The sequence below is a fragment of the Orycteropus afer genome, unplaced genomic scaffold, assembly GCF_000298275.1.
Source record: "Orycteropus afer afer isolate SDZICR_OR568_19922 unplaced genomic scaffold, OryAfe1.0 scaffold00842, whole genome shotgun sequence".
Lineage (NCBI taxonomy): Eukaryota > Metazoa > Chordata > Mammalia > Tubulidentata > Orycteropodidae > Orycteropus > Orycteropus afer.
The window spans coordinates 443,758-467,779 of record NW_006922429.1 but is presented as its reverse complement, the minus strand read 5'-3'; the positions used below and the strand labels follow the sequence as shown (position 1 = coordinate 467,779).

Sequence of the window (24,022 nt, the reverse complement as noted above, 5' to 3'; positions counted from 1 at the left end):
GCCTGGCGGGACGGGCCTCACTAGGAGCTCCGAGAAGCGAGGGAAGGGGAATAGACATGGAGGCCTGGGCGGAGATGGGGCTCGGCTCTGGGGGAGAGGGTGAAAGAGACATGGATGGTTTGTATTGAGACGCTCCGTAGACGAGTAGATAGATACCACGGAGGAGAGACGAGTTGTGAAACCAGATGAGAGTCCCCTCCTTAAAGCAGCAAGGGAAAATTAAACTAACGGATAAAATCCATAGCAGGCCACTGTTTCCTGAGTGATTGATAATGGGGTGTTCAGATAGACCCACGCCGGGATCTGCCCCTCCCGAACTTTTCTTGTGCAGAGTAAAAGCCACTCACTCTATGCGCTCAGTTCTTTTTCTCTCTCTTGCTTAACTCTTCTCGGACCTTCCATTGTCCTAGTTCCCTAGCCTCCTGCAAGTGGAAGCCATAGCTGGGCCTGCATGTCCATAATCTAGACTCGAACCTGACATTTACACTAAAAGCAGTGTATTTTTTCCTATCCTTTCAACTCCCTCTTCATCCTCCAACAAGGCCCGCCCTGTTCTAATCTTATCTCTGTCTTGTGGCTCTACCAAAATAGTATTTTAGCAAACATTGATGCTTCTGCCTTAAAGAGACTCCTCGTGGCCATGCCGAGGGGTCACATGAAGTAGGGAGAAACTGGAGACCATCGTTTAAATATTGATTGATTGCATTTGTGGAGGCAGGAAAATACGAGACGAATAGTTTATGTGGTTGGAGTGGAGGACGGTGGTTCTGTGGTGTAATTGTGATATATATAAATGAAAAAAAAAAGCTAGTTACCAAAGTATTTAGTATGATCTCATTTTTATAAAAAATGTGTGCGTAGAAAAATACATGGATTGAAGACCTCCATGGCCGAAGGCGAGAGGAAGACTGCCCTGGAGATGGTCCAGGCAGCAGGAACAGATAGACACTGTGTGACATTTGTCCTGCACGAAGAGGACCACACGCTAGGAAATTCGCTCCGTTACATGATCATGAAGAACCCGGAAGTGGAGTTCTGTGGTTACACTACGACCCATCCTTCAGAGAGCAAGATTAATTTACGCATTCAGACGCGAGGTGGTCTTCCGGCTATTGAGCCTTTTCAGAGAGGCCTGAATGAGCTCATGACTGTCTGCCAGCATGTGCTTAACAAGTTTGAGGCGAGCGTAAAGGACTATAAGGACCAAAAAGCAAGCAGAAATGAACCCACGTTCTAGTCCCTTACGCAGTAGGTGCGGAGGGTATTCTGGGATATGCTCTTCGTGGTCACGCAGAACCCGGAAGTAAAATGGCGTGATCGCGGCGTAATCGAGCCTGCGGAAAGGCGCGCTTCTAGCTGTAGACCCAGTGTAGCTTTTGGCTTTCCCGCAAGTACCTTTGTGTTCATGAAATAAATTCCCTCTTTCATTTAAACTGATTTGAGTGGTTTCTGTTATTTGCAACCAAATGATAACCAAGGGTGAATTTTTTTTTTTTTTCTTTTTAGTTGAGCCAGTATTGAAAATGAGGAAACCATAGGGAAATGAAGCCTTAGACCAGGACTTTGTTCATAGGATTTAAAAGTAATATATAGTCATGGCTGTGATTTGGGGGAGGGAGAAGATGCACTAGAACATGACCCCAGACAAACTGGCTGATTGAAAAGGAAAGAAAGAGGAAAATTTGATTTCTTGCTAAACTTGTTTTTTATTTAATAAGTAAGTAATGGGAGAATTGCATCTTTGGCTGCATTGAGCAAGGTTGGGGGATAATTTGAAAGAATTGTGTGAATTCTGCTCCATCTTTGTGGTAGCACTTAAGGATAGGTGCCAGTGTCCTGCATTGGGCAATCTAGTTCTGTAGTGATACTGCCTCGGCAACCCAAGGAGGGGTCGTTATGAGTCGGATCCGACTAGGTGGCACATAACAACAATCAAATATTTCAGGAGCTCTGGTGGCACAGTGCCTAAGGCATTTGGCTGCTAACCAGTAGGTTGGCAGTTCAAACCCACGGAAGGGAGATAGGGTAGTGTACTTCTGTGAAGACTTACAGCCTCAGAAATCCAGTGGGGGTCACTATGAGTCGGAATTGACTCGATGGCAGTGGGGTTTTTCTGGGAGGGGGTGTTCATCAAATATTTAGTCAGAAATGCCCTAAATTTAAAAGTGATGGGAAATTTTGGAAATGGATAATGGGAATGTTGAACAACATTATAAACATAACCAGTGACACTGAGTTGTACAATGAAGAATATTGGAATAGCAAACAATTTGTTACATGTATATTTACCACAATGAGAAAAGAATGACTTAATTAGGCCAAAACGTTTTAATTATAGGAAGAGCAGATACCTGTTGAGTTCTTAAAGAGGTCTCTAAGTGTAGCTTCAGTTCAGATAGAAAAAGCTCTGTTCAAAAGATGCTAAGGACAAGAAGGAATATTCAATGTGGGGAGAATGAGCTTTTCAAACAACTTAAAAATTAATCAGTGAGTCCCATGCAAAATCTGTTCTCTCTTCCTCTTTAACTTATCTTATGCCTGTCAGACCCTCAGCCCAACTTGACTCTTCATTCACCTTAAATCCACGTTACCCCTTGGACCCTAGCACTCCACCACCCCTCACCCCTCCCTCAGCGTTCTGTGCTTTGGAGCCTTTCTGTTCCCGCTTCTTGGAACTCTTACTGCCCCCCACTCTAGGTCAAAGCTTGTATATCAGACTCCCCATCCTAGGTCAAGGGCTATGTGCTTTGACTACACAGTGTGTTCCCTCATCTTGATAGTTACCATGCTATTGTTAGTGCTTGGATTGTCTGTCCACTGTACTAACGCTGCGTTTCCCATGCACGGCCAACTTCTTTAAATCTATTTTCGTATTTATTGAGTGCTTGGTGTTTCCTAGACCATAGGGACAGATGATAGTGGATGGCACAGACACAAGTCTTACCCACATGGAACATATAATAGGACTGACTTTCTTTAAAGTTGTAATTTTGTGGGAAAAAATCAAGTTACAAAACATGAAGGGCATCGACTTAAGGTATGGAAGTTGGAGGTGACATTAAAACATGGAGGGAGAAGGAGCTAGTTGTGCAGAGAGAACGTGAGCATCCTGGAGGCACAGCATTTGGAAGGTCCTCTGGTGGCATAATGGGTAAGGCATTTAGCTGCTAAGCAGAAGGTCAACGGTTCAGACCCAACAGCTGCTCCACAGGACGATGAAGCAATCTACTTTCATAAAGATTTACAGCCTTGGAAACCCAATTTGGGGAGGGGGGGGTCACTGGGAGTTAAATTGACTCAATGGCAGTGAGTGGGGTTTTTTGAAGCAGAAAATTGGTGAGCTGAGCAATGAAGGGGAGGGTGGGGGGTCTATAGTTTAATAAGCAAAGAGAAGGGCCTGGGCTATGGATTTGATGGGAAGAAGAGCTACGGTGGTCAGGAGTTTAATTTTAAGTACAACAAGAGGGACACCTGATTGATTGTAGGAATGAACGGTTGGGTGTCCAGAATCCAAGCAGAGAGACTCATAGAATGGTAAGGGATGAAGCAGCCTGGTGGCGTAGTGCCTAAGGCATTTGACTGCTAACCAGAAGGCTGGCGGTTCAAACCCACCAGCCAGTCCTCGGGAGGAAGATTGGGTAATCTTACTTCCGTAGAGATAACCGCCTCAGAAAACCAAGGAGGGGTCGCTATGAGTCGAATTAACTCGATGGCAGTGCGTTTAGTGGTGGAGAGAAGTGGGTCGGGGTAAGATACATTGTTGAACTAATTGGTAGACTTCAGGCATTGGAACTGGAAGGTTAGAACAGACAAAGATGACACTTGCCTGGGTTTGAGGTCCAATTACTGAAATGGGGACGCTTCAAAGGGAAAACAGGGTTGAAGGTGAAGAAGATGACAGGAATCAAAAGTTCATTTTGAACACAGAGGCCTAAGAGGTGTCCAGGTGGGAGGTGTCAGGTAGGTGTTTGAGTACGTGAGTTGGTACACACAGAAGAGCTCTAGTCAGAAGATAATTCATGCCAAAAGATTATTTAAATCCTTGGAAACTGGCAGGTCAAAAAGAAGTGGGCCGAGGGCAACATTAATACTTCAAGGTTAACTGAAGTGAGGGCGGCCCCTGAGATGGTGAGAGTGTCTATTGAGTAGACTTGGGGAAGCCAAGGCTTTCAAAGAGGTGACTGATTTTAATGAGATCAGTGAGGACAGAAAAACATTTAACATCATGGAGGTTCTGGGACAACGGGCAACGTTAGTTTAGTACCTACGAAGGCTCAAACATTAACATTTGTTGATGTTTGAAGAAGAATGGCTTAGTTTGGGTTTCCCAGTAAAGCACCCAAAGGAGCCTGGAGAGGTAAGTTAAATGGGAGCAGGACTGAGAAAAGATTGAAGACATGGGACAAGGACAGGAAGAGTCTCCTTAGGGACAGACAGAGACTCTGGAAAACCAGCATCACCTGAAGGGAATTAGCACATGGAGACCTAACAGAGCCCTAAACGGGCAAGTGGGAGAGGTTCAAACCATTGCATTTTCCAGAATGCTGCCTGTTGGTAGGGTGTTTTTGAGTTGATTCTGCTGCTCATGTACTACAGAATAAATGGGAACGTTGTTGTTATGTGCCGTCGAGTCGGCCCCGACTAATAGCGACCCCTCCTTGGGTTTCCGAGGCAGTATCACTACAGAAGTAGGATTGCCCAACCTTCCTTCCGAGGAGTGGCTGGTGGGTTTGAACCGCCAGCCTTCTGGTTAGCAGTCAAGTGCTTTTAGCCACTATGCTACCAGAGCTCCTAAACAGTTATTTGAGTAGAGTTTAATTCCTCTGAACCAAGGTCTGTCGGGAGGTGAAAACAGTTCGGTTAGCGGACCTAGTGGTGTAGAACAAGCCAAGCCATTCGTACCAGCACGCCCTGGCGGTCGCCACTGTGTCTCGTGACTTCATCGCTCCCTCCTGTCGAGATTTGGTGTCACTGGTAATGTGAGTGCTGTCTTGAATCTGTTTAGGTGGGCCAAACACGGCCACCACCCCGCTCCACCCCCCAACAAAAAAACACTGCCATTGAGTCAATTCTGACCCATAGCCACACTTTTTAGGATGGCAGAGTCTGAACCGCCCCAGAAGGTCCCCAAGGCTGTCAGTCTACCGAAGCAAAGCCCAAACCACACCCACTGCCATGGAGTCAACTCCAAGTCACAGCGCCCCTAGAGGACAGAGTAGGGTTTCCAAGGCTGCAGATCTTTGCAGAAGTAGACTGCTGAGTCTTTCTCACTCAGAGCTGCTGGTGGGTTCTAACCGCTGACCTTTTGGTTACTGGCTCAATTCTTTAACCACTGTGCCACCAGAGCTCCTGTTTAGGTGGTCAGTGGGAGAAAAGAAACACTTTCAGAAGGCAGAAGGGGAAAAATTGAGGGCACACAGGATAACCAAGAGGTGCGTATCAGTGGAAATCAAACCAAACCCACTACCACCAAGCCAATTCAGATACATAGCACCATAGAGGACAGAGTGGAACTGCTCCACAGGGTTTCCAAGGCTGTCAATCTTTAGAGAAGCAAAGCCCAAACCACACCCACTGCCCTGGAGTCGATTCTGACTCACAGCGCCCCTAGAGGACAGAGTGGAACTGCCCCACAGGGTTTCCAAGGCTGTCAGTCTTCACAGAAGCCAACTGCCTTGTGCTTCTTCTGCCTAGTGGCCAGTGGATTGATCTGCCAACGTTTTGTTTAGCAGGCAGATGCTTTAACCACTGCACCACCAGAACCCCTTCATATCTGTGGAAGGAGGAAGGAATCTTCCAAAAAGTTTACAGAAACTTGAGGGAAGGCTGAATTGGTCTAAGAAAGGGCGAGGGGGATGGGTGTGAATGGTGTGTGTGCGTGTGTAAAATGTTGCCATGTGTGTGTCAATGCCTTTTGAGCTGGTAGTTGAGATAGATGTGTGTGTGTTTATGCGTGTGTGTCTGTGTGCATACACACACATGTAAAATAACTCAGTATCCCAGATTTACTCTAATGACATTTCACCCCAAATGAACTAATGACTCATTAATTTAATTAATGATTCATTAATTAAATAAATTAATGACTCAAGATCAGAAATTCTTTTTGACTTTAAAGTACTATGTCTTTTGAAGAACCAATTATTAAATAATATGATTATATACCAATGGCTTTTAATATATAATAATTCTTAGTACTTGCCTACCCACTCCCCACTCCTGCTGAGTCAATTCCAACTCATAGCAACCCTATAGGACAGAGTAGAACTGCCCCATAGGTTTCAAAGGTTGTAATGTTACACAAGCCTACTGCCACATCTTTCTCACGTAGAGTAGCTAGTGGGTTCAAACCGCTGACCTTTTGGTTGGCATGTGAGCACTTTAACCATTATGCCACCAGGACTCTAGTACTTGCCTCAAACTCACTGCCATTAAGTTGATTCCGACTTACAGCAACCCTCATTGGGTTTCCAAGCCTGTAAATCTTTATGGAAGTAGACTGCCCCATTGTCCTTCCACAGAATGGCTGGTAGGACTGAACTGCTTACTTTCTGGTTAGCAGCAAAATACCTTATCCATGATGCCAGCAGAGCTCCTTAGTCCTTGCCTAGCACTTCCGATTTTAAAGCACTTTATTGTTGTTATGTGCCGCCGAGTCAGACCCGACTCAGAGCGACCCCTCCTTGGGTTTCTGAGGCGGTATCTACGGAAGTATATTGCCCAACCTTCCTTCCCAGGAGTGGCTGGTGGGTTTGAACCACCAGCCTTCTGGTTAGCAGACAAGTGCCTTAGGCACTACTTATTTACAGATTGCCCGATTATAGATTGCCTATAGCTGTAATAAGGAGCGCTGGTGGTATAGTGGTTAAAACATTCTGCTGCTAACCAAAAGGTCAGTGGCTTGAACCCACCTGCCACTCTGTGGGAGAAAGATGAGGCAGTCTGCTTCTGTAAAAATCTATAGCCTTGGAAACCCTATGGGGGTCGCTGTGAGTCAGAATCGACTTGATGGCAGTGAGTTTGTTTTTTTTTTTTTTTTTTTTTTGGTTATAGCTATAATAAGGAAGGCTGGCAGTTCAAACCCACCAGCCACTCCTTGGAAGGAAGGTTGGGCAATCTACTTTCATAGTCATACCGCCTTGGAAACCCAAGGAGGAGTTGCTATGAGTCTGGTCCGACTCGACGGCACATAACAACAACATAGTAAGGAGTTCTGGTGGTGTAGTGGTTCAAGTATCTGGCTGCTAACCAAAAGGTTGGTGGTTCGAACCCACCAGCCGCTCTGCAGGAGAAAGGTGAGGCAGTCTGCTTCTGTGAAGATTGCCAGAAAACCAAACCAAACCCACTGCCATCGAGTTGATTCCAAGTTGTAGAAGCCAGCCTTGGAATCCCTAAGGGGACATTCTACTCTGCTCTATAGGGTCACTATGAGTCGGAATTGACTCAATGGCAGTGGGTTTGATTTGTGGCTGTAACATCTTCATGGTGTCATTGATATAACTCACAGGTTCATATAGAGTCTCTGCAGAGATTAAAAAAAAAAAAACCTGTCTGGACATAAGAAGAGGCTCATTCAGTACCATTCTGACCCAAGAGAGTGTCTTTCATTTCAGAAAACATGAAAGCTTATCAAGGGCTGTGGCCTACTGTTCCTCACTCTCTGTTTCCCTTTAAATATTACTAAGATTGTGGATAGTGTCTAGATCACTAGACACCATCACCTTTTTGTTTAGACTAACTTAGAGTCAAAGGCTCTCATTTTAATATCCCTCAAACCAAACAGCGAAACTTAACGCACATCCAGACCCTGCGTGTTCAGATTCTCCATGCTGGTTTTCTTTTGCTACGTACCTTCAACTTTATAAACTACCCTGGTCCGGTTATTGTCTGGGCCTGTTTTCTGTTTTGTTTTTCCTAATGAAGTTCCTCCCCAGCCTTGATTATTAGATTTGTAATTGTTTAAATCTACACAGCAATAATGTATCTGGTAGTGGCACTGTGGGAGTCCCCGGGTGGTACCAACTGTTCAGTGGTAACTCAGCTGCTGTGGGAAAGGTTGGCAGTTCAAAACCACCCAAAGGCTCCTCGGAAGAAAGACCTGGCAGTCGGCTTCCAAAAAATCAGCCACTGGAACGAACCCCCATGGAGCTCTGTTCTACTTTCACACGTGTGGAGTCACCGTGAGTTGGAGTCAATTCTAGGGCACTCGGTTCAGTAGTATTTTTGACTGTCAGTGTTCTAAATATAGGTGTGTCCTTAAAGGAGAGGGGCAGGCAAGGGTTGTCCGTATGGAAAAGAAAACAAATGGCATTGACAGTGAAGTGCTGTGATGGACCGCAGAGCATTCCGTGCCGAGTGGGCACGGAATGGGTGAGAAATACTGTTGAGTGAATGCTTGTGTAGTGAGTAGCCTCTCCATGCCCCCGCAGCTTGGGCACGGGAGGTAGCAGACAAGACAAAAGGCACATGGGCTGTTTTCCAGTACACAGGTGGTATTGAGCTTGGCAGACTTGTCCATTAAAGACAGTGTTCTTTCCCAGGGTAAAGGAGCCATAGGAGATTCCCATGCTTGGGAATGTCTCAAAGTCCTCATTCTTCAGTCCCAGGCAAGCTGGGTTAGTGGGAGAAAACGTGGGAAGACCGGCAGCGAGTTTGGGGGCCGTGGTAGTAATCCAGGCATGACTGAAGGAGGGCACAGTTGTAGAAATGGAGGTAAAAGGATGAATGACTTAAAACATGAAAGGAGCAAGTTCAGTATAAGGTTGCAGATGAGAGAAGGGTTCAAGTCTCTCTAGAGTTCTTTGGGCCCATCCAAAAAACCAAACCCAACCCACTGCCATTGGGTCAAAGCCACCCTCCTTGGGTTTCCAAGGAGGTAAATCTTCACGGAAGTAGATTGCACATCTTCCTGCCGTGGAATGGCTGGTAGGTTTGAACCGCCAACCTTCTGGTTAGCAATCACATGCTTTAGGCACTGTGCCACCAGAGCGCCTTTGGGGCCCCATCTCCATGTCCTTTTACCCTTTTGTTTTGCCACCACTGTGTCACAAGCAAAAACCAGTACAGCAGGACTTACCATCTCTTCTCCCTCCTGACCTGTTCTCAGTCGCAGGAGTCAGTGGGTGCAGTCACCCTTACCTTCTTCTCCTTGCCCATGTCAGGAAAATTGGCATCTTTTATAGGAAGGGGAATCCAGGAAAACTGGAGGCAGGGGGAGTAGGACAGTGGGCCGAATCTGGTCTCACTGCTACCTGCTCTCGCCATGTTGCTCTTCTCCAAAGGGCCACATCCTGGATCCTTTCAGGAAAGGTCTCCTGCATGCTGTGTGCCAGGCACGGAGGTGCTGGGGCTCCGGCAAGGACCAGGTTGCCCCCATGTAGTGTATCGTCTAACAGCACAGTCAGAACTCTAAACTCCAAGGGCCAGGGCACACATAGGTAATGCCATTCCAGATAGTGTTGTAAATGGCCAATAAGAGTAGGGGTGGTGCAGGAAGAAGGTGCTAGGAGCCTGGAAGTTACAGGAAGCCTTTCTGAGGAGAGAACATTTGAGCAGAGAGAGACCAAGGATTTATGAGAATACCTCCAGATTTTTTTAAAAGCATGAACTCAGATAATCCTGCAATGAAAAAGCAAAGGCATTAACCCCTTTGAAGGAATAAAGGAGCCCTGGTGGCGCAGTGCCTAAGGCACGTGACGGCTAACCAGGAGGTTGGCGGTTCAAACCCACCAGCACTGTGCGGAAGGAGGATAGGGCAATCTACTTCTGTAGAGACACCACCTTGAAAATCCAAGGGTGGTCCTTATGAGTCGGAATCAACTCGGTGGCAGTGAGTTTGGTTTTTTGAAGGAATAAAGTTTGTGTATCAGCTTTGTGTACGTTTGGATCTTGTTGTTGTTGTTGTTATGTGCTGTCGAGTCAGCCCTGACTCATAGCGACCCCTCCTTGGGTTTCCGAGGCAGTATCACTACGGAAGTAGGATTGCCCAACCTTCCTTCCGAGGAGTGGCTGGTGGGTTTGAACCGCCAGCCTTTTGGTGAGCAGGCAAGTGTCTTAGCCACTATGCTACCAGAGCTCCTTAGTAGGGTCTAAATTTTTATCAAGGAGCTCTGGTGGCATAGTGGTTAAGGCATTTGGCTGCCAACCCCAAGGTCAGTGGTTCAAACCAACCAGTTGCTCTGCAGAAGAAAGATGGAGCAGTCTGGTTCCATAAAGATTTACAGCCTTGAAAACCCAATGGGGGTCATTATGAGAATCAGCTTGATGGTTTGGTTTTGGTCTTTTGAAGTCTTTTCTTCTATCCTTAAGCTCTTTAATCTGTACATGCATGTATGTAATAATTACAGTAAAGAATATGGAATCATTATGTACGGTACTGTGGGATTTTTTGATTGGTAGGTATATATGTGTGTGTGTGTGTATCAGGGACTTTTTTTCTCTTTGTAATTTAGTTTTTGTTTTCTGTTGAGGCAAAAACGTACACCAAGTTCCTACGCCTACATTTCAGTAACCTTGGGTACATTCTTCAGTTGCGCAACCATTCCCACCCTCCTTTTCAAAATTGTTCCTCCCTCAGTCACATAAAGTCACTGCTCCCTCAGTTCACTATTTAATCTTTCAAGGTGCTGTTGTCAGTTTGATTAGCTCTTAAGATTATCATGCTCAAGGCAGACATTCTTCACTAGTCAAACTAAACTATTTGTTTGGTTTTGAGACTTCGGGGGATATTTTTGGTTTATGGTTCAGAGATTATCTTAGAGCAATAGTTTTCGGAGTTCATCTAGCCTGCACGGCTCCAGGAATCTGAATTCCATGAGAATTTGAAATTCTCCTTCATTTCCCCCCTTTTGATCAGGATTCATCTATAGAATCTTTGATCAAGACATGCAGTCATTTGGGATCTTAAAAGCTTGCAAGCGGCCATCTAGATGCAACGATTGGATGTCTCATCCTGAGCAAAGAAGAGTGAAGAAAAGCAAAGACACGTGGAAACAATTAATCCAAGTGACTGGTACACCATGAAATCCTCAGCCTATATAGCTATGGGACCAGAAAAACTAGATGGTGCCCAGCTACCACTGTCAACCACTTGGAGGGGGAATCTATGTAGGAGATCCTGGATAGAGAGGGAGAACAATGTAGAACAAAACTCAAAATCCTAAAAATACAAAAAATGGACCAGGTTTGCTGGTCTGATAGAGCCAGGTGGAACCCTGAAACTGTAGCCCCTGGCTGCTCTTCAGGTCTGGAATTGAACCCACTCCTGTGGCTTCCAGCCAAACAAAAGACAGGCATATGAGTTAAACATTTACAGTAGGTAGATACAGTCCCTGGAGAGATCAATCATGGAAGAATAGAAGGGCTGTGTTTGTACAGGGAGACAGCTCAGGGGACAGGAGTGCATGGGAGGGAAGAGGTAACTGGAGAGGAAATGAGAAGAGAGCTGTTGCATTGTGGGAAATTGTAGTCAATGTCATGAGACAAAGTGTATATGAGCTGCTGTATGGAAAGTGAATTTGCTCTGTAAACTTTCACCCAGATCACAATAAAAATTTTTTTAAAAGATGAAAGCCAAAAAACATTCATTCATGGTAGCCGGGCACCATCCAATTCTGATCCCACAGCAAAGGAGGCAGTTGTTCATGGAGGCCATCAGCCACACATCCCACTTCCTTCTCCTGTCCTTGATTCTCCTTCCTCTGTTGATCCAGGTGAATAGAGACCAATGATAGTGCCTTGGATGGCCACTTCCAAGCTTTTAAGACCCATATGCTACACAACAAACGAGGAGGTAGAAGAGAAGGGTGGAGCACGTTGTTAGGCCAGTTAACTGAGATGTTCCATGACACTGTGACTCTCAACTTCCAAACCAAGGAACCAAGTCCCTCAGCATCTCTACTTTTTTTGCTGTTGTTATATATTGGGGAGTTTTTTAATGGGCCCTGTGGTTGTTATGGGAGCTCTGGTGGCATAGTACCTAAGGCATTTGACTGCTAACCAGAAGGATGGCAGTTCAAACCCACCAGCCACTCCTTAGAAGGAAGGCTGAGCAACCTAGTTCCGTAGTGATACCACCTCAGAAACCCAAGGAGGATCATTGTGAGTTGGATCCGACTTGATGGCAGTGAGTTTGGTTTTGGGTTTTGGTGGTAAAGTTACATGTCATCTTGGCTGGGCCTGGTTTTGAGTGGCTGGGCAGCTGGTGGTAGTTATTCCCCATGATGAGACTGGCCATCAACTCTATGGTGGGATCTGCCACGAGGAGCTGCGTAGCTGCTTTAGGGATGCAGCCTGCTACCAGCATATCAAGAGAAGCTTTGGGGATGGTCTGCAGCTTTTTGGCACGCTTGGACCCTGCCTGTAGACCCTGCCTGTAGCTGAGTCTTCATTCAACAGCCTTCCATGCTCTGCCAATCCTAGGACTTTGAATGGACTTGAATCAGTGACCTGCTGTGTGGGTTGGTAACATTGGGACTGTGCCTTTTGACTTGTCAACCTTGGGTTTGTCAGTCTCAGCAGCCAGTAGTGGCCTGAGTGAAGGAAGCCTCCTGTGGGCTGGGAGCAGGAGGCAGAGCTGAAGGCCAAGACTGAGAGGCTTTTACCCAGCACCTAGACCTGGCACTCTCCTAAACTGTAAGAAAACAAACTCCTGTTTGTTAAAGCCATCCCTTTTGTAGTATTTTCTGTCAGAGCAGCACAAGGTAAGAAAAACAGGGCCTTCAAAATTTGTTTTTCCTTTTTGAGAAAAAAGCATTCTTTCTTTAGGAGCAGAGGTTGATGTGTTTGCGATGCTGCATGTCTTTGGGGCTAACTAACTGAGGCAGTGCAGCCTGGGGGTTAAGAGGTTGAGCTTTGCAACCAACCACGTCTGTCGTGCGTGGTCCTGTCTCTGCACTTTTTAGCCCTGTGACCTTAGACAAGCTCTTTGACCTCTTGATGCCTGACCCTCCTCATATGTAAAATTGGCTTAACATTAATACTACACAGGAATGTTATAATTATTAATTTAGATAGACATTCAAAGTCGTTAAAGCAGTACCTAGCCTATCGGATGCTCTCAATCCATGTTAACTGTTGATGTTGTTATTAAAAAAAAAAATCCACTGCATTCCTATGTCATTAATTGGTTGATATTTCTTATAGGTGAAAACTTTGGAATAAAAAGTCTTAGATGCTGCCATCATACTTGTTTCATTTAGCCCAAGGCAGCACTGTCTTAAGAATTTGAGGACCCTTGGGTGGAAGGTTATCTGTCTGCTAGAGCCTTTGCTCTTAAGAAGAACGTTTTAAAATGGCATTCCTATTAATAGAATACAGAGCAGAGATAAGTGGAATCTGTTTCTCCTGTTTTCAGAAAGAAATTGAGATTCTAATGGAGTGTTTTAGGCCTTGCCAAGCTTCAAGATAAAAGTTATGCAAAAAGGAAAAGCAAGTTCAGTAGCAGACACCTACCTGGTCTGGTGCCAAGGCTAGAATATTGGTAGGAAGCCAGGGAGGACTCACTCCAGTGTTACTGAAGGATTAAACTGCATAAAATAAGAGTATATTGACTTTTTATCTGATTATGGCATCCCTTAGCAGAGTCCATATTTGTTTTTGTAGGGCAGTGAATTACTTAACAGGGCCTTTCTAGCCATAGTCCTCCATTTTGTGATGTATTATAAATCCTAGCCTCCGTGTCCGTGGTGTTGGGTTGGTATGAGATGGAGTCACTCGGTGTCACTGAGTTTGGTTTTTGGTTTTATGCTGTGGGTATGGTCTTGTTTTGCAGTGAGTTGTCTGCCATGTTAATGAAACAGGATTGGATGGGATACATCTTTTTTTCATGTGTGTGTGTGTGTGTGTGTGTGATTGGGGTAAAAATTTACAAGCACTTTCATTTTCCCTACAACAGTTGATACACGTTTTGTTTCACGATGTTGACTGCGGTCCCCGTAGTGTCTCCCCACTGCCCCCTGTGGTGACCATTTCCCTGTGCCCCTCTTTCCTGTGTGCTCCCCTCTCTGAGCTCTCTCCCTGTGCAAACACTGCCCTTCTGATCTCCCGTGGCTGATCGTTCTAAGGAATGTACCCACCTGGTGTAAATGCTCGCTTTCTAGGCCTGTTTATTGTTTGGCTGGGAGCCACAGGAGTGAGTTCAGTTCCAGGCCTGAAGGGCAGCAAGGGGCCATAGTCTTGAGGGTTTCTTTCAGACCAGTAAGCCTGGTCTTTTTTATGATTGTGAGTTTTGATCCACATTTTTCTCCCACTCTATCCAGGATATCCCACACTGATCCCTTTCCAAGTGGTTGCAGGGCACCGTCTGGTGCTCCTGGTCGTAGGGTCATGTAGGCTGAGGTTCACGTGGTCTGACTAGTCCCTCGGGTCGATTGTTTTGGACGGGACATATCTTGAGTCATCGCCTTAACTGGAGGGTGTGACTGAGGTCACCGCTCTTGGTTTTCTGGAGGGTAAGTATGTGATGTGCTGGCAAGTTCACTCTGTTGCTGGATCCGGCATCTGACCCCCAGTTCTTGGGACTTAAGACAGCAGCCTGTCCTCTGACCTGCTGATTTGGGGTTGGCTGCTGCAACCATGCGAGTGAGGAGACCCCTCCCAGACCGACACCTGACCCACGATTTGGGGCGGGCCGGCCCCTGCAGCTGCCTGAGCCATTCCCTTGGCAGTTCATGAGTTCTGTGCGACGTTAAAGCAAAACCTGGAACCCTAAGATGGAGAGAACTGAGGGGAGGAGTTGCTGTCAGAGATGATGGAGTGGGGCAGCAGTGTGGAGAAGCTGGGTGTTTGTGACAATCTTTAACCTCCACCTCCCAGGGACCAGCCTTGTGCCGAACCCTCTGAAAGGACTTATTCAAGCAGCAGTGCAAGGCTTCTGACAGGGGGCGAAAAGAAAAGCTACCTGGGTGCCTTTCTAAGCTTCACTGTCCTGACTGGGGTCAAACCTCGGAATCTCGTACCTAATGCTTTAACCAGTTCTTTGAAAGAAGTCCAGGAGTAAATCAGATCGCTTAGAGCGTCTAACCAGGCAGAGACGGAACCAGTTTGGAGTTGGGTGTTTTGTTGTTTTATTTTTTTCCTTTTTTAGGGGGCTGGGAGGGCTTTCTCCCTAGGGGCCTCTCTTTCAAGGCAGTATTGTGCAGAGGTGAAAGGCAGGGACTCTCAAGTCAGAGGCCTGGTTTCAATTCTGGATCCACTCCTTACTAGCTTGTAAATGTGGGCGAGATTAACCTTTCTGAGCCTTATCTGTTTCCTAGCAAGTTGGGCTAATCATCATACCGATTTCAGAGGGTTATTGTGAAGAATAAATGAGATTCAGCACTTAGCCCAGTTCCTAGTAGAATTAAATGTTAGCTGTTACTGTTGTGTGAGCCAGGTAGACTTTGGTACAGTAGTGGTCTTCGTGGTGTCTGTTGTTTCTCAATGTCCAGGAGAGCCCTGAAGACTGTTGGCGTGAGCCAGCCCCTGTCTGTCCTTCCATGTCATCACTAGTAGCCTGCCATACCGACCTTCTCACTTTTCCTCAATGTTCCTGCTTTGTTCTCATTTGAGGGCCTTGACGCTTGCCCTGAAACTCTTCCCCTAAGTCTTCACATGGCCTGACCCTTGCCAAGGTCATCTACTCAGAGCCCATCCTCGACCGCTGGATTAGTTACCCATTGCTGCGTAACACATTGCTCCAGACCCCAGAGGGCGAAAACGGCTGCCATCTGTGTCTGTTAGCTCACAGTGTCTGTGGGTCAGGGGTCAGGCGCAGCTTGGCTGGATGACTCTGCCCCAGGGTGTCTCGAAAGCTGCAACGAAGGTGTCATCTGGGCTGCCGTTCTGGAAAGGCCTGTGTGGGGAGTTGCTGCTTCCAAGCTCTCCCAAGACTGTCGACAGGTCTGGGAAGGTCCTCCTCCAAGCTCCCACCATGGGGCTCGCCATCGTAGGATTCCCCAGGACAAGTAACCCACAACCGGAGCCACAGTCTTTTTATTCCATGGTCTCAGTGAGTCCACGTCACACTCGAGAGGGGATGACACAAAGGCGTGGACACCAGGAGGCAGATTGTCGGGCCCACCTTCGCGGCTGCCGACCACAACCGCACGCTCTAAAATACAATGTCCACACACATGTGGACCTCCGTGACTCTCTGTCCCCTTCCTTCCTTTAGAACCAGGTCATAGCACTTGCTGTGACCTGACATTATAGTCTGGTTGTTGTCTAACTCTATTTAAATTGATCTTTATGAGGACAAGGACCTTATTTTTTTTGCCTCTGTGTCCCAGCACTTAAAACAGTGCCAGACACACAGTAGGCTGTCATTAATATTTATGCAGTGAATGTATGAATATCAGCGTCTGGGGATGACTGCTGCAATGGGAGAAAACTGCAGCGAAGGGACTGATGACTTGCAATGGCATTGTTTTGTACACTCACTCATGACTACACTCATCAAGCTAATGACACTTGAACACTCAGCTAGCTACCATAGCAACAACTTCAAAAAGAAAAACACAAATTCTTGAGTAAGGCAAGGAAGCACGTCTACGCTGGGGGTTCCCTGGGAGGAAGAGCTGGGCTGGTGTGTGTCATGGAGAATCTCAGTCAAGGTGGTTGGGCCTTCGATGGCTTCATTGATGTCTTCTCTACATCCCCTTCAACACTGCCATCGCTCACCACCTCTGTCAAAGGCTACATCTGCCTCTTTGGTCTAGAATAAAAGATAAGCACCAGTGGAAACAGCAGTTAAGAAATCAGAGGACATATGGCACAGGGCAAATCTGCTGCAAAAGACCTCTTTCAAGTGCTGAAAAGCAAAGATGTCTCTTTGAAGTCTAAGGTGCACCTGACCCAAGCCACGGTGTTTTTAATTGCATGTGAATAAGGAAGACCGAAGAAGAGTTGATGCTTTAAAGTTGTGGTGTTGACAAAGAATACTGAAAGTACATGGACTGCCAGAAGAACGAATAAATCCATCCTGGAGGAAGTGCACCTGGAGTAGTACTCCTTGGAAGCGAGAATGGCCAGACTTCGTCTCACCTGCTTTGATCATGTGGTCAAAAGGGACCATTCCCTGGAGAAGGACATGATGCTTAGTAACATGGAGGGGCAGTGAAAAAGGGGAAGGCCCTCCATGAGATGGATTGACCCAATGGCTGCAACGATGGGCTCAGGTATAGCAAGGATTGTGAGGCTGGCGCAGGACCGGGCAGTGTTTTGTTCTGTTGTACACAGGGTCACTATGAGTTGAAGCCAACTTGACCACACCTAATTACCACAACAACATTCCCCACTTGGAGTTGATCAGAGGACTTTTGTATTTTATTTATTTCCTTTTCTGGCAGTGACAGTAGGTGAGGCTAATGTCGATTGTCCTTAGGATCTTGTCCCCACTTCTCTAGTGGGACAAAAGTTGTAAAGTTATTGGTTTGGGTACAGTGAGACAAGTTCAGAGTACTTGAACCTATGGTATGTTACTTTGTCAATGCAACATACACACCTATATCCCTGATGGGTTTTCTCATAAATTCATGCCATTTATTGCAAATAGCAGCTATTTAAGGTCCTACTGTGTTCCAAGTACTGGGGGTACAAAGATGAATCTCCTCTGGTCCCCACCTTCACAAAGCTTGCAATCTAGTTGGACTGAAAAACTGTGTGTTACTGAATTCCTGAAGGAAAGGTGCCGTTTCTTGCAACTTGGTGACCTCCCTTGAAATTGACCCCTCTTATTCTGTAGTGTGCTTTTCTGTGGCACTTCTTGACCTCTAACGTGCTCCATCCACCCCTCGCTTAGCAAAGATCCTGTTATCTGACATTTCACATTTACAAGAGTAGTAAAAAGTCTATCTGACTATTCTGCACATTAACAACATACGTCTGGCAGTAACGAATGCCAAGGTGCGAGATCAGAGTCATGCTGGCTGTGATGGTTACAGTTATGTGTCAGGGTTGCTGGGCCGTGATTCTCTGTGGCTTGGCAATTATGTAATGATGTGATTTGGCAGTTATGCAATGATGTAGTATAGTCATCCTCTGTTCTGTAATGTGATGTGGTCATCCTCCACTATGTCATAACGTCAGTTTTGCATAACGACCTGGTCTGTGGAACCGACTTGTGCTGTTGAGTGAGGAGTGGGTGTGTATGATTTACTTATTCATTGTGTTTGTTGTGTATTATTTGTTACACACACATAGTATAACATAAGTTCCACTTGGGCAGAGATTTTTGTCAGCTTGTTCACTGACATAGGTACACAGCTCCTAGAATAGTGCTTAGCCTATGGTAGGGGTCCCCAAGATATCAAATAAATGACTACAGGAAGATGAGTAGAGCTGAACCTGATTTAGAAAGGCTGGAATGATTCTTATATAAGCTGCAGAGATGAAAATCACGAACTGTTGGTTGCATGTTTCTAACTACACAGTCTGCCATTTGCACGTGACAACAGACGACAACTGTGCAGGCGGACCCAGACCTAGAAGTGCATTTACACACAAGGTGGTTGTGACCAGAAAGGACGAACATAGAGCGCCAGACATTCAGCATAGTAAGAACCAGGCAGGTCTTCCAGAGACTGGCTGGTGGCAGGGCAGCCCACAGAGGCCATCTGAGTCAAGAGCTCGATAAGTAGTTTGTTCGCACCAAGGAAGGCAGGTGATGCCATCAGGAAGGCCAAGGTTGGTTGACTGCAAGTGAGGGCATCTCCCATTAGTGAGACCTGTCACCAGGGTGGACACTGTTGGTTTGTGAGTACCAGCTCTACTTTGTGTACCTGCTGTATGGTTTTAGATTTGGGGAGTTCACAGACCAATAATATTTCCAAGAAGAAAACTGATACAGGACTGCTTAAGTTTGTTTTGCCATTGACCGTGGGCTTTCCCTTGCTTTGGTGAAGGTGGTCAGAAGTGCCAGTCCTTCCGTGACCTGACAACACGTGGAGGACAACACAAAGAATGAGATGGAGCGTTCTGGCACAGGGCTTCTGCTCTGTTGTCTCTCACATTAACTCCACGATGTGAGAGAGTGGAAGGCACTCTTTCCAGTTTTCTTTCTTTCTCCCCTTTGTTCCTCCCTTCCTTCCTGCATTTGGTTTGTCACCACATCCCTCACCATACTCGTGAAGTTCTGTAGGATCTCAGAATAAAATATTTTTAAACAACAGTGTCATGTTGTGTGAAGCTTTACAAAGCACTTTAGGTTCCCACTCATCAGTTTCTTCACAAGTTGTTCAGTTACATTGATTACATTCTTCACAATGCATCAGCATTCTCATTATTTCTCCTCTAGTTGTTCTATTTCCATTAATCTAGTTTCCCTGTTGTCTTACATTCTCATCTGTTTTAAAGTAATTGTTGACCATTTAGGAGTTATGGTGGTGTAGTGCCTAAGGCACTTGACTGCTAACCAGAATGCTGGTGGTTCAAACCCACCAGCCACTCCTTGGAAGGATGATTGGACAATTTACTTCCGTAGTGATACTGCCTCGGAAACCCAAGGAATGGTCGCTGTGAGTTGGATCAGACTCAATGGCAGTGTGTTTTGTGTTTTTTTTTTTTTTTTTTTGACCATTTGGTCTCATGAGAGTGGTTTTTTAAAGGCACACAATACTTACAGGTGATTATTTTTTTTTTTTTTTTTTGAGCCAGTTTGTTATTTTGCTACAAGGTGACCTAAGAGGTTAGTTTCAGTTCAAGATTTCAAGAGTATCTCAAGTCATTAGTCTTGGGGAGTCTTCCAGTCTTAACCAGTCTAGAAAGTTTGGCTTTTTTTTCTTTTTTAGGAACTTGAAGTTTTGTTCCACACTTTTCTCCCATTCTGTCTGGGTCTATCTATAGTGGCCCAGATTGGAACAGTCAGTAGTGGTAGCGGGGTACCATCTAGTTCCTCTGGTCTCAGGGTAGATGAAGCTGTGGCTCATGTAGACTCTTTGTCCTGTAGACTCCTTGTCTTGTTTGAGTCTTTGGTTTCCTTCTTTCCCTTTTGCTCTGAAGGAGTAGAGACCAATAGTGCTATCTTAGATGGCCACTTAATAGCTTTTAAGACCCCAGACCCTACTCAGCAAACTAGGATGTAGAACATAACTTTATAAACTATATTTTACCAATCGACTGAGAGGTCCCATGAGACCTCTCAAGGTCCTGACCTTTCAGAATACATTTTTATTTGTTATTGTTATTATTATTTATTATCACGAAGTTGATTTCAAGTTAATCATCACCATCATTGAGATCCCTTGTCTGATGTGTCAGAGCGTGGCTTGCTTGCCGCGTCTGTCCCACTTACGTAAGCATGAACCCCGGTGCTTCAGATACCTAACAGGGCTTTTCTTCAAACGTGTTAATATGCCATTGAGGATGCAAGCTTCAGTTAGCACCTCATTCCCTGACTTTGAGGAACAAACGGTCCAGCCACCGTGTTCTTTGTCCATGGAGGTAATGAGTCAGATTTCCGCTCTGCATCAGACCTTGTAAGCTAAGCCTTCCAGACCTGCTTCTGCGGTCCACTCCTGGTTCCGTTTGTTGTTGATTTGTTTACATGGTAAAGATTGCACTTTGCCCTTCAACACGTGGGAAAAATTAGGGATTTTCCAGGCTGTTTAAAAGCTGTTCTGCCGCAGATGTCTGTCTTTGGAGGTGTCAGCCTGCAGGTGTGTCACTGTCTCTGCCCAGACTTGCAGCCAGCAGGCACAGGGTTCCCTTGCTTAGCTGCTTGTTGTAATGAGTTGGTCCCCATCTGAGAGTGATGCACCCCAGAACAAGCCGAGGCATGAGGCGGGCAGCGAGGCTCATTCCTAGCCGGAACCGAACGGCCCACCAGACACGTACCCGTGCCTGTCACACACAGGGACGGATTTGCTTACCAAGTGGGAAAACCAGTTTACGCCTCCTTCAAGGTAGACCATGTTTTTCCCTTTTATAGAAAAGGAGACTGCGGCCTGGAGAGGTTCCGGGAGTAGCCTGAGGTTACGCAGCTGGGAAGCAGATTTGAACCCAGGACTTCTGGCTTCCTGAGGCTCTGCTTTTCCCTGTTGTGGTGTTGCCTGTGTTGCCTCTGAGCCACCACGGAGATAACAGAGCGTTGATCCAGCATATGCCCCAGTGAGTGAGACAAAATTGCTGACCAATTGAAAAAACCAAACCAAACTCACTGCCATCAAGTCGTTTCTGACTCATAACGACCCCCACTGGGTTTCTGAGGCAGTAAATCTTTACGGAAGGAGATTGCCCAGTCTTCCTTTCATGGAGTGGCTGGTGGGTTTGAACCTCCAGCCTTCTGATGAGCAGTCAGATGCCTTAGGCACTATGCTACCAGAGCTTCTTTGTTGACTGATAAAAACCAAAACCAAACTCGCTGCCATCAAATCGATGGTGAGTCATAGCGACCCCCATTGGGTTTCCAAGACAGTAAATCTTTACAGAAATAGATTGCCCAGTCTTCCTTCTGCGGAATGGCTGGTGGTTTGAACCGCCAACCTTCTGGTTAGCAGTCACACGCCTTAGGTCCTGTGCCACCAGACTGATAAACCAAAAACCAAACTCTGATAGTCCTCGCTTATTTCTAAGTTCAGGCTGGAACCTGTCAGAAATGGAGCTGCCTTCTGTAAACCTCACTGTGAAGCGAGCTGACAAGGTAGGGAGTATCTGGTCTAAGAACCCAGATGAGAGTGTCCCAATACCTGGGTCATAAAAATACATTTCCTTCTTGTTAAATTTCACTTGCATTACCTCTAAATCTGTTCATTGTAACTTTGCTTTACAACCCAACTGTTCCAAAGTATTCCTTGATCAGTCCTCAAAGTGTAGAAAACATCTCCCTGGATAGAATGAAGTCAGAGCATTTGTGGAAAGGTCTGGGGACATGACATCAGGGTGCAGGTCAGCCACGAGAGTCATCTGGTCCCCTTGGTGATGGTCCTTGGACAAGCCCTCTCCCTGAACCTTAGCTTTCTCACCAGAAGGAGCTTCAGGCTTTCTGCTGAGGTTCAGTGGGATAGACCATGTATTATGCCGGACACCCCTGGACACAGATAAGAGGTAATATTCATGTGTTTTGTTTAGCATGGATAAACAGCTGGAAACAAAAAGAAAATAAAAGCCATCACTGTGGAGTCAGTTCCAACTCGTAGCAACCCCATGTGACACAGCAGAACCACCCACAGGCTATTCTAGGCTGTCATCTTTGTTTCTTAAAATTTTTACTGTCATTTGGGTGAAAGTTTACAGAGCAAATTCACTTTGCATACAGCAGTTCATATATACTTTGTCTCTTGTCATTGACTACAATTTACCACAATGCAACAGCTCCCCTCCCACTTCTCCTGATAGGTACCTCTTCCCAGTGTCCATCCCTCCATACTCTCCTGCCCCCTGAGCTGTCTCCCTGTGCATAAGCAGCCCTTCTTTCTCCCATGATTGTTCTCTCCAGGGCGTGTGTCTACTTGAGGTAAATGTTTAACTCATATGCCTGTCTTTTGTTTGGCTGGAAACCACAGGTGTGGGTTCAGTTCCAGACCTGAAGGGCAGCTAGGGGCCATAGTCTCAGTGGTTCCACCAGGCTCTATTGGAAGTACGTACACATTTTGTCTCATGACATTGACCACCATTCCCCACAGTATAACAGCTCCCCTCCCACTTCCTCCCCATAGTTACCTCTTCCTTGTGTCCTTCCCTCCCATGCACTCCTGCCCCCCGAGCTGTCTCCCTGTGCAAACACTGGCTCTGTTCTCCCATGACTGAGCCCTCCACAGAGCGTACCTACCTGATGTAACGTTCACCCTGTACTCCCGTCTACTATTTGGCTGGAAACCATAGGAGTGAGTTCAGTTCCAGACCTGAAGGGTAACTAGGGGACGTAGTCTCAGAGGTCTCACCAGGCTCTATCAGACCAAGAAAACTGTATTCTTTTTTTTTTTTTAAATGATTTTGAGTTTTGTTCCACATTGTTCTCCCACTGCATCCAGGATCTCCTGCACCAATCCCCTTCCAAGTGGTTGACAGTGGTAGCCGGGCACCATCTAGTTCTTCTGGTCTCATGGTCATATAGGCTGAGGATCGCATGGTGTACCAGTCCATTGGACTAATTGTTTCCATGTGTCTTTGGTTTTCTTCATTCTTCTTTGCTCTGGATGATGAGAGACCCATTGTTGCATCTAGATGGCTGCTTGCAAGCTTTCAAGACCCGTTGCCACTTCCCCAAGTAGGATGTAGAACAATGTTTTTGTGTAGTATGTTATGCCAATTGAGCTTCATGTCCCCTGTGACCATGGTCCTGAGCCCAAAGGTCCAACTATTCGCTCCCTCAAGGTAGCTGGCTGTGACCTTGCCTCTTGTCAGCTCTACTACACACGTGGACATTCTTACAGCACATACAAATAGACATGTAAAAACATTGCTGATGCTATACATGGTCATGGGCATGCTCCTCCCTGTCTAGGCTGTAATCTTTATGGAAACAATTTTTTTTTCTTGTGGAGCTACTGGGTAGGTTGAAAATACTGACCTTTCAGTTCGCAGCTGAGCACTTAACCATTGCGCCAGCAGGGCGTCTTCTTTGCTGTCTAATGGGAAGTGATTGAATTTGCCCCACGTCTGGGGCTGCTTTGTCTCTGGTCTCCAGCCCTGACCTCTGCTCTCATCCTCTCCTGGCCTGTAATCATTCAGTCAAGGGCCCTGGTTTTCTGGGGCTTGGCTGTAATCGGCCATTTGCTTCAGATGCCTCAAGGGAATCTCCGCCAAATGGAATAACCATCTTCTCCACAATAGACCATCTTCTGTTTCCTGATGGGACAGCTCCCCTAGGTACGTCATCATTGTTGGGTGCAGTCAAGTCAATTCTGACTCACAGCACCCCTAGAGGACAGAGTGGAACTACCCACAGGGTTTCCAAGGCTGTCAATCTTCACAGAAGCAAAGCCCAAACCACACCCACTACCGTGGAGTCGATTGACTCACAGCGCCCCTAGAGGACAGAGTGGAACTGCCCCACAGGGTTTCCAAGGCTGTCAATCTTCACAGAAGCAAAGCCCAAACCACACCC

General features: G+C 46.2%; 2 protein-coding genes across 2 annotated transcripts in view; both read left to right on the top strand.

The window, feature by feature from the left end:
- The window catches only part of LOC103212047 (DNA-directed RNA polymerases I and III subunit RPAC2), a 1,391-nt gene extending 154 nt beyond the window's left edge, over positions 1-1,237 (top strand). The window contains exon 2 of the mRNA XM_007958048.1: positions 862-1,237. Within this exon, the coding sequence (XP_007956239.1) occupies positions 862-1,237 (376 nt within the window). The remainder of the gene's footprint in view (positions 1-861) is intronic.
- Positions 1,238-3,017: 1,780 nt separating this feature from the next.
- The window catches only part of LOC122151881 (protein POLR1D-like), a 63,358-nt gene continuing 42,353 nt past the window's right edge, over positions 3,018-24,022 (top strand). The window contains exon 1 of the mRNA XM_042783302.1: positions 3,018-3,037. Within this exon, the coding sequence (XP_042639236.1) occupies positions 3,018-3,037 (20 nt within the window). The remainder of the gene's footprint in view (positions 3,038-24,022) is intronic.